The 11,019-nt window shown below is 46.0% G+C and overlaps 1 protein-coding gene across 1 annotated transcript in view; it reads right to left on the reverse strand.

Moving 5' to 3' along the window:
- Window positions 1-4,333: 4,333 nt before the first annotated feature.
- Window positions 4,334-11,019, reverse strand: part of MYO1E (myosin IE) — a 125,238-nt gene continuing 118,552 nt past the window's right edge. Inside the window, exons 26-27 of the mRNA XM_021714146.1 lie at window positions 6,373-6,542; window positions 4,334-5,410 (exon numbers count right to left, since the gene is read on the reverse strand). Coding sequence (XP_021569821.1) covers window positions 5,334-5,410; window positions 6,373-6,542 — 247 coding nt within the window. The 3' untranslated portion in view covers window positions 4,334-5,333. The remainder of the gene's footprint in view (window positions 5,411-6,372; window positions 6,543-11,019) is intronic.

Genomic DNA, 11,019 nt, shown 5'->3' on the forward strand with positions numbered 1-11,019 from the left:
TGCCCAGGCAGGTCTCGAACCCGCGGGCTCAGGAAATCCACTTACCTCAGCCTCCCAAAGCGCTGGGATTACAGGCTGAGCCACCGAGCCTGGCTTGACACCGTTTCTACCATAAATGAAAAAAAAAATTACCTGGGCATGGTAGCGCATGCCTGAAGTCCCAGCTCCTCAGGAGGCTGAGGTGGAAGGTTCATCTGAGGCTAGCAGATTGAGGCTGTGGTGGTCGTGAGCATGCCACTGCACTCCCGCCTGGGAGACAGAGACTCCAACACAGAAAAAAACCCAAAAATACCTTTCTACCATTTTCTCAAATGGAAAAAAAAAGTCTAGAACATGGCTCCAGTGAACACTAGCCCATTCCTAAACTTCTTGAATATAAACTGGTGATTTATCATGAAAATTTAAAATGGGAAGCTAACCATGACAACTTTGTTGCTAGAACCTACTAAACTGCCCTCTAATTTTTAGAGGAACACCTGGCCCAGGAGACGCCAACCACCAGATAACCCTCATAAGGGGTCTCTCTCAAAGGCATAGCTGAGACCAAAATGAGCAGCCCTAAGGAGCTGCAGCTAGAGGAAAAAAATGGGTCTGTGGCCCAGTTGAAGCTGAGAATTTGTTTTCTTGCACTGCTTCAGCTACATTATGGGTTAAATGGCTTTGTATTTTTGTTATTGTTTTTTGACAGGCATTTAATCACAGGTAACATTGTTTTCTAAGGGAGATTGCATCCTCAGTCTCCAACCGCTAACTTAAAAACAAACAAGATCTATAAACGTAGTCTCTTATAAAAACACCTTCCCCAAATGTTAGCTCAACAAGATGTTAATTGGTGTTTTGAGAGAAAGGATTTCGTTAAATAAATGTGGGAAACATGGCAAAATCTTAGACAATTCCTAAAGGCCCTGAGCTTTACAGTGAACTCGTTTAACTCAGCATTTCCCTGGCCTAGAGCCTGGTAAAAGCTGTCTCCTGCTAGAAAGAGAAATCCAGTGTCTGGTCCTGTGACTCAGGTGTGGCTTGTGTATGGATTCCCCCGGAGGAGAGATGGGCTCCAGTTGGGGCCAGCTTTTCACTCCCTCCTACTGCCTGGCTAGTATGTCGTTAAGTTTTGAGCATTTAGAGGAATTGGGTGTCTTTATATTTAAAATTCTGGTACAGAGTTTTATAACTATCCATTGCTGGGTTACTGAAGCTTGTTCTCATGGCAGCCTTAGACCAACTGAGGTCACCTATGTGAACAGTAATGACTGAGACCATGAAAGGGAGCTTTCCTGCCTCTGATGAGAAGGTATTTCCCAGGGATGCTTGCACTCAACTTTTTTCCAAGAAAGCATGTGTTCTGTAGACATTTTATAGCATCCTTGTTGTATATTTTCCTTAAATATTAAATGTCCTGACTCAGGAAATTCTTCCATGATGGCATAAAAATTTTTTGAGTTGGAGTCTGTCACCCATGCTGGAGTGTCTCACTATGGCTTCACAGAACACTAGAAGAGATGGCCATTTTACATGTTTTCAGGAAGCCCATTGCTCTTTGCTGCACCCCCCCATTTGTTAGCGCTTATTACCTCTGGTGGTCCTCCAAATGTGACCTGGAGCCCTGGGGGGCCCTTGAGACCTTTTAAGTAAGTCCATGAAGTCAAAATGATTTTCATAATACTGGGGTGTTATTTTTTCCCCCATTTTCATTCTCTCAGTAGTGCATGGTGGAATCTTCCAGAAGCTACATTCCATGTGATGTCATAACTCTGACAGCTAGTTGGAGTGTGCCTGTGTATTCTTGGGTTTTAAAAATTTCTCAGTTTAAATGTCTTATATGCTAAATATTGATTGCCATAACCAACATAAGCTGAACTCTTTGGGGTTCTCAATAATATTGAGAATTATAAAGAGGTTCTGAGGCAAAAGAGTTGCAGAACTGCAAGTCTGTAAGTCAAGTATGAACATGCCTACCCTAAAGTCCATGGTTAGGACTGCTCATTTGGTTCTTGGTGACTTAAAACCTTTGGTTGAAGGGATATCATGTCTTTATACCACGTTTGACACTGTTAAACATGTGTCTGCACACAAACACCCCTTATTTCACACAGGATGGCAAGTTCCAAAAGGTGGGGATGGCTCCTTGATCTCTGGGTGACTTCTGAACTCATCATGTTTGCTTAACTGGACAGTGAACATAAAGACAGGCCTGGCTGAACCCAGACACTTAGAAGAACCCCAAGTTAGTGACTTGAAGACCCTAAAGGGGAAAAAAGCATTCTTCTGAAGATTTTTTCTTTTCTTTTTGAGTTGGAGTCTCACTCTTTGTTGCCCAGACTGGAGTGCAGTGGCACGCTCCCAGCCACCGCAGCCTCGACCTGCTGGGCTCAGGTGATCCTCCCGCCTCAGCCTTCCAAGTAGCCGGAATTACCGGCACACACTACCGCACTCGGCTAATTTTTTATTTATTGTAGAGACGAGGTCTCAGGAAGTTGCTGGGCGGTTCTCGAACCCGCGGGCTCAGGCAATCCACTCGCCTTGGTCTCCCAAAGTGCCGGGATTACAGACTTAGCCACCGAGCCTAGCCTCTGATGACTTCTTAATGAAGAAAAAAAGGAAATGTTATTTTTCTATCCCAGATTTTCCTGGTAGCCCCCATATTAACTTTCTACGTATGCAGAAATGCATTTGAGAAGAAACCCCTCTTTCTCCAAACTTTTCTTTTTACCTAATAGTGCTAGAATCTCAGCATCTCCACTCAGATTTGTGTTGTCTTCACCTCTAAGCATGAGTCACCTACTCAAGCACTGTTCGTTGGGCCCCTCTTGAGCCCAGCCTTGGGTTGGGCACATGATACAGGTGCCGCAGGCTTGGCCTGTGGTTTTCGTGGATGAGGGCTCTGTACTGCTTGTTAGATGTTGATCCAGTTCCTGTTTGGTCACCTAGAGCCTGCGGCTTCCTGGTGGTTATACACAACTTTCAAGTGCCGACCAGTAGGAAAACAAAAGATTGCCCTGGCCAGCAGGGGCTTATGGTGAGGGAAGGTGGCCTTGGCAGTCCTGCCCTGGAGTCTGTGCTGGCGGCTGTGGACAGTGCAGGGCATTTCCTCGTCCCAGTTCTTGTTCTGTCTTCCTTCCTCCCACTTTAGTGAGTCCATGAATGTGAAAGCACTTTGTTAAAATAGAGACCATTGGTGTTAGTAAGATTACCTTTCCTCAATTCATCACATTGTGGCTTGATTGTCCTCTCTCTCTTAACTGGTCACAAAATGGAAGTATCTGTTAGATGTTATTTGTTATAATGTTGTGGAACGAAATCTGCTTTTTTTCTTTTTGAGTAGGAGTCTCACTCTGTCACCTAGACTGGAGTGCAGTGGCACCCTTACGGCCACCACAGCCTTGACTTGCTGAGCTCAGGTGATTGTTCCACTTGGAAGTAGAACAATTAGCTGAAACCACAGGCGTGTGCCACCATGCCTGGCTAATTTTATTGATTGATTGATTGATTGTAGAGATGAGGTCTCGCCAAATTGTCCAGGTTGGTCTCAAACCCCTGGGCTCGGCAATCCTCTTGCCTCTACCTCCTAAAGTGCTGGGATTATAGGTGTTAGCCACCGCTCCCGGCTGCTCCCTGTTCTTGAAGTAAAATGCAGATAAATTAAATGCTTCATCTTTGTTCCAAATCCAGATCCATTTTGTTCCTTGTGTGTAACCCGATAATATTTTCCCATGGACTTGAGGATCCTGAACTAACAAAAAGGTGTATGCTAGTCAAACTCAATTTCAAAATGACTTAAGAATGGCTGAAGCAACTGGAAGAAGGAGAGGTGGAGAAACCCCGGCCTCCTCTTACAACTGTTCCCTTATCCTCGGACATGCCATCGTTTCCAGCTTTTCACTCTTAGGGAAATACAACATTGCACCAATGTGCTAGAGCTGCCCTAACAAAGTACCACACATGGAGTGGCTTTTTAAACAGCAGCAGTGTATCATCTCACAGTTCTGGGGGGCCGGAAGTCCAAGATTATGGTGTCAGCAGGGCTGGTTCCCTTGAGGGCTGTGAGGGGCATCCCACTCAGGCCTCCGTGCTCGGCCTGTGATGGCCGCCCTCTCCCTGCCTCCTCTCTTCATCTTCCCTCTGTACATTGGTCTCTGCATCCAGATTTCCCCCTTTTACCAGGACACCAATATACTGGATTAAGATCCACCCTAATGACCTCATTTTAACTGTTATCTCTGTAAAGACTCTATTTCCAGAGAAGGCCATATTCTGAAGTACCAGGTATTAAACATCTTTGAGGGTGACACAATCCAACCCATGACAACTGTCATGAAAGAACAAGGCAGTTCACTGATTCCTTTATTTATTCAGGAGGGAGGGTGAGGGGCAGAGGGGTGGACAGAGGAAAATGACCTACAGGGAAGGGGCTGAGAAGAGTCTGCAGGAGCTGAGCTAGAAAGCAGTGACACAGTTTCTGCAGCTGGAAAGGAACAGGGCATGTTTGTAAGTACCTGGTGTGAGCTTTGTAATAAAACCTACCTTATGAATGGAGTACAGTGGGATACTACTTAGTACATTCATACACTTTCCTACCATCTTGAGACTTTTATATATACAGTATATGATCTGTTTTTATAAATGTACAGCTCAAAAAAAGAGATCTTTTTGTAATAAGTACAGCATTTAAACACAACCAACATGGGCCAGCCACATTCCCACAGAAGCCCCAGAGAAGTGAGGCCGACAGCCCAGCCCCAGCCCCTGCCCTGTGGCCCTGATGGTCCCGGCAAAGTATAAAGCAGCGCTCCCTGCCCCCATGGGCTCCGCTGGCCAGCTTGCCCTTGGCATCTGCATGGGAAGTGCCCACTTCCACCGAGCTCATTTCTGCAGAGGGTGGGGACCCCCAAGGGAAGGTGGCAGAGAGGAATGTGTGTGTCAGGTATGGACAAGAGGGACGAGAGAGATGTGCTCTTCAACTCAAGGCACTTGTCAGTGGCCGCCACAGCTGTTCCCTGGGCCTGGTGGGTGAGTTGGGGGCTGTTCTGAGAGAAGCCAACAAGGTCTGAGCAGGCCTCGCCTGTCCTCTCACCAGGTTTAAATACAATAAATAAGTCCTAGTGGGTGGCTGTTTGCCCTCCTGGGTTCCTATGAATAAGTGACCTTTTAGGATCATAGAGGGAATGATACTCTGTCTTCTCGGTGTCCTTCACGGAGAAGGTGCCAGACAGAGCAGCTCCAGGCCTTGGAGAAGCCGTTGCTCAATGTGCACCGGAAGGGCAACCCCCATGTGTCCCCTCCCCTGCAGCTGCCTGGAGCTCCCCTGCCCCAGGGGTCAGAGTCCTCTGGGCACCTCAGATCTTGGTCACGTAGTTGTTGGGGAACAGACCCTGCTTGCCTCGTAGTCGGCCGGTCCACCAGCCTGAAGGATCTGCAGGGGGAGACAGGGATGGCGAAAGGGAAGGCGAGTAAGTTCTGTTCTGCCCCAGCTAGATATACTCTGCTCCCACAGGCTCAAGTGATTCAGTTCCATTCTGGTTGTTTTGGTATATTCCCTACCAAATTAATAAAGCACTAGCCAAGCCCATGGGTTTTTTCTTTTTTTTTTTTTGAGTTGGAGTCTCATTCTGTTGCCCATGCTGGAGTGCAGTGGCATGATCATAGTTCACTGTAGCCTTGACCTCCTGGACTCTGGCAATCCTTCAGCCCCAGCATCTGAGGTAGCTGGGAATACAGGCATGTGCCACCAGGCCTGGCTCATTTTTTATTTTTATTTTTGTAGAGATGAGGTCTCGGTATGTCATCCAGGTTGGTCTTCAACTCTTGGGCTCAAGCAATACTCTTGGCTCGGCCTCCCAAAGTGCTGGGATTACAGGCATGAGTCACTGTGCCTGACCACCATGGGCCATTTTTATAATGGAGTAAGGTTGCTTTGCTGGCTTCCACTCCATCGACTCTCATTACGAGAAAGCCAGGAAGTTTGAGAGGGGTAGACCTACCCCATTTCCAGGTCTTGCTACAGAAGTTGTTTCAAGGATGAACACATGGCTAATTTGGTCTAATCACAGTGAAACTTAACATTTTTGTTCAATGGCTAAGAAAAGTCTCAGAAGTAAGGCATTTCAGACATAGTTTGGTATGTTGGCCTGGAGTTGCTGCTGCCATTTTGCTAACATGAAGAAAAGTGGCTTTAGAAGGGAGCAGATATAAAGAAGAAGGCAGAGCTAAAAGAAGCATTAAAAAAAGAAGCTAGAGTCTTGATCAAAACTCAGCCTGAATGCTGACCTGCCTCTACAAATTTCAATTACAGAAGCCCATAAATTCCTTTCATGTTTAAGCTAGTTCTTATACCAAGGTGACTGCATGCTCTTTGGCAGCCAGCCATGCACTTACCTTCTTTGATAATATCAATAATGTCATTGGCATTGAAGCTGAGTTCATCTGTGTCCTGAGCATCGTAGGCATACAATGCCTTGCACTGAGGCACCTGAGGCTTAGGCTTGGGCTGGGGCTTGGGTCTGCCCCCTGCTGGAGGAGGCCGACTGGTCGTTTGCCTGCGGACACTGTGGAGAGAGTGGAGGCAGAGAGATGAGAACTAATAGGAGGCCGCACTGGGCGGTAGTTTGGAGCTGGGGCCGGCATCGACCTGTTCAGGTTCAAATCCAGCTACACCCCTGAAGCTATAATACATGGCGCAAGGTGCACTCCTTAAACTTTTCCTAAGAATGAAAATGCCTTCCCTGACAAGATTGTGGCAAAGCACATAGCTCTTAATTACCATTAGCTGCTGTTATGAATGTGTCCCAGCATAGAAGGAAATGTGAAAGAGATACACCCATACGACAGTGCAGGGGCAAGTCCATCCTTTGAAATAAATAAAACAAACACTCCTGGATCCATCTCTCCTCCCCAGTTTTGGAAGCGGAACTTGTGCCAGTGCCATGGAAGCCCACAGTGCCTCTGAAGCTGTGTTCCCTTCCGGAATGACTACTACCCTGTAGGACGGATGAACAATCCTCCAGCTTGTCTTGGAGTTTCACCACCATGTAAATATCCTGAGCCACTGCCGGGAGTGGCTGAAGAAAAGGAGTCATATCCCACCGACACATGCGCTCAGCGGTTTTGGGAGGCACTCCGTTGGTGCACATAGCTGTAGCTCCTCCATCCTCGCTGCTTTAAGCTACGCCGTTGCATGAGTACGCACACGTGCTTATCCCACCGCTGCTGGTCCTGTGTGAGGCTTTCAGTTGTCACTATTATGAAAAATGATGCTAGGAGATTTTGCTTCTCCTCCACATCATTCTGATTACTCAGACCTCCCTCTCCCTCCCCCACCCGCCCCCAAAAGTTGCTCTGAATACTCTAGTACAGGAGTTTATCCAGACAAGTTTCTCAACATCAGCACTACTGATATATTGGGCTGGATAAAAATTTTTTTCCCCATCATCTCTTTTCTGACTCTTTAAATTAGCTGGGGGTCTCACTCTGTCACCCACACTGGAGTGCTGTGGCATGATCATGGCTCACCACAGTCTCTATCTCCTGGGCTCAGGTGATCCACCTCAGCCTCCTGAGTAGCTGGGACTACAGGTGTGTGCCACCATGCCCTGCTAATTTTTTGTTTTTTTGTTTTTTTTTGTAGAGACGAGGGCTCACTATGTTGCCCAGGCTGGTCTTGAGCTCTTAGGCTCAAGCAATCCTTCCGCCTTGGCCTCCTAAGGAGTGGGATTACAGGCATGATCCACTATACCCAGGCCATATACTTTTTATTGTGTGTGTAGCGGGGTGCTGTTCTGTGCACTGCAGAGTGTTTAGCAGTATCCCTGGCCACTACCATTTACTGGATGCTAGTAACAACTAGTAACACCCCTTACCCCCAATCCTGTCATGGTCAAAAATATCTCCAGTGCTCAAACCCAACCCAGATTCTCTCATTTTAAATATGTTCTTTCTACATACTGGGCTGCCTTAAGTCACCATTCATACACTGTTTAAAAGGCATATGACTACAACCTGTTCCTAATCAGTGAATCTTTTTTTTTTGTTAGTTGGGGTCCTACTCTGTCACCCAGGCTAGAGTAAAGTGGCACATTCACAGTTCACTGCAGGCTTGACCTCTTGGGCTCAGGGGATCCTTCCATCTCAGCCTCCAGAGTAGCTGGGACTGTAGGTGTGTGCCACCATGCCCAGCTAATTTTTAAATTTTTTTGCAGAGATGAAATCTCACTATATTGCCTAGGCTAGTCTTGAACTCACGGGCTCAAGCAGTCCTCTCCTCTCAGATTCTCAAAGTGTTGTGATTACAGGTGTGAGCTGCTGCACCTCGCCAAGATCTTTAACCTTATATGAGGGCTGAACTGTTTCATATTTGAAACGACTACTTATTAAATATTATATAAAAGCATTACAGTCACAAGCCACCATGCCTGGCCCAGTTGCTTCCTTTCTAGGACTCTTGGCCACCACACCAGCTCAGCTTTTCTACCTGAAAATTCTTTTATCAGCTTCTCTCGGCTTTTGGGAAAAGGACCAAAACCCTTCACAGAGCCTAGAGTCTCTACCAGGTGTGGCCCTTGTTCATGGCCCAGCCTCACTGCTCCAGGTACACTGGAGCCTTCCTACCTTCATGAGCCCTGGTTGGGGGAAGACCCTTGTCTCCGTACTTCAAGCTTACATTATATTTACTCGTGAGAGACGGTGCTTTCCTCCTAAGACTTGGAATAAGACAAGGACGCTAACCCTCACCACTCCTGTCCAATACTGGACTGGAAACTCTAGCCAGGGCAACTAGGCAAGAAAAATAAAAGGCATCTAGATTGTGTTAAAAGAGAGCATAAAACGAATGGAATGAACCCTTTGTGGTGATAAGATACCAAATAACAAGACCTAAGGCCATGCCAGGGTTAGGGTGAAGTCACTGCATGTTCCATTGCCACAAAGTTTTTTTCTTTTTCTTTCTTTTTCTCTAGCAGCTAAACAAGCATTGGCCTTGAGATAAGTAATATTGAAACAACTGCAGCTCACTGACCACCAGTCGCTGCCGAATTGATGCCCCTGTTTCACAAGCTGTAACTACAGCTTTGATTGGACAAGAGACAGATTTCAGTGATTTTTCTCTTGATAAGAGGCCATGGACCGTGAACTGGTTCTGGATGGTTTACAGAGGTTGCACAGAGTGCCTTCAAGTCTCTGCTTTACTAGCTGACATATTGGGCCTAACTGTAACAGACTTAAATGTTAAGTTTCCACCTCAAGTTGAACATGGGGTCATATTTAACATACATGTTTATTCAGTATGCATGAGTTAGAATCACCTTCATGAATATTCAAGCTCCTCCTATCACCTGTGGAATACGTATACTTGGCCAACCTATTCAACATAAATTCCCGTCTCATGACTGTTTCAGATCTCTGCCAGAGGCTATGCTTCCCAGCCTGTCAGGATGGTCACCCTATAGCCTGCAACCCTTTATAAGAAATAAAGCTCTCCTTTCCAAATGTATTAATCTTGTGATTTTTTTTTTTTTTTTTGGTTGACTATTGGAAAAGAAGTAAAAATCTCTCTACATACGGTCCCCAATTTGCCATGGTTTGACTTAAAAATTTTTCAGCTTGGCTGGGCGCAATGGCTCAAGCCTGTAATCCCAGCACTTTGGGAGGCCAGGGTGAGGGGACTGCCTGAGCCTAAGGGTTCGAGGACAGCCTGGGAAACTTGGCAAGACCTCATCTCTACAATAAATTAAAAAATTAGTGAGGCATGGTAGCCCACGCCTGTAGTTTTGGCTACTTGGAAGGCTGGGGTAGAAGGATGGTCTGAGCCCAGCAGGTCAACACTGGGGTGGCTATGAGAGTGCCTGGGTGAAGGAGTAAGACTTCAACTCAAAAAAAAATTTTTGCAATTTTACAATGGGTTTATCGGGACATAACTCCGTTGTAAGTCAAGAATCATAGGTACTTCCAGATGAGTTCATCTTGCATATAGATAATCTTAAGAAATACACTAAAAACCTATTAGAACTAACAAACAAGTTCACCAAGATTACAGATATAAGCTAATATACAAAAAGCAGCTCAATTTCTATGCACTAGCAATGACAACGAACAATCTTAAAATGAAACTGAGAAAGCAATTCCGTTTACAATACATAAAAAGAACACAATTCTTAGAAATAAATTTAGCATAAGTAGTATGAGTCTATTTATATGAAACATCTAGAATAGGCTAATGTATATTGATAAAAAGCAGATTAGTGGCTGCCCAGGTCTGGGTGGGGGTGGCAGTGTGGAGAAAGACTGCTAATAGAAAGAAGGCTGGAGCTGGGCTCGGTGGCTCAGCCTGTAATCCCGTGCTTTGGGATGCTGAGGGAGTGGATGGCCTGAGCTCGTGGGTTCGAGACCCATCTGGGCAACTTGGCAAGACCTCATCTCTACAATAAATCAAAAAATTAGCTGGGCATAGTAGTGCGCGCCTGTAGTTCCAGCTACTTGAAAGGCTGAGGTGGAAGGATCACCAGAGCCCAGCAGGTCGAGGCTGTCACCAGTCTGGGCAACAGAGTGAGACTCCAACTCAAAAAAAAAAAAAAAAAAATTGAAAATGTTCTAATATTAGATTGTAGTGATGGTTACACAATTCTGAATATACTAAGAACTACTGAACTGTACACTTTAAATGGGTTGATTTTATAGAACATAAATTATATCTTAATAAATTTGCTTATCAGAGGCTACTTCCTCAAGGTAAGTGACTACTGGCCAGTGTAAAACCTCAGAAATTTGGGTTCCCATTTATACCGATGCCAACAGCTGGCTTGATTGTCCAGGCCCTGGACAACTGCTATCATGCTGGCAATGCAAGCCATCTGGTCATTTATCAATAGGCTGAATGGGGATCACAGCACTGTACAGGTGGGAGGAGGGAGATGGGGTTTGATGGGAAGCAGGTTGCAGATGGGAGGAATGTGCTTGATGGGGGCCAGAAAAGAAGCAGGCAGCTGGGCTCGGTGGCTCAGCCTATAATCCCGCGCCTTTGGGAGGCTGAGG

The sequence above is a fragment of the Carlito syrichta genome, unplaced genomic scaffold (genome assembly GCF_000164805.1).
Source record: "Carlito syrichta isolate Samal-C Ts95f unplaced genomic scaffold, Tarsius_syrichta-2.0.1 Scaffold305279, whole genome shotgun sequence".
Lineage (NCBI taxonomy): Eukaryota > Metazoa > Chordata > Mammalia > Primates > Tarsiidae > Carlito > Carlito syrichta.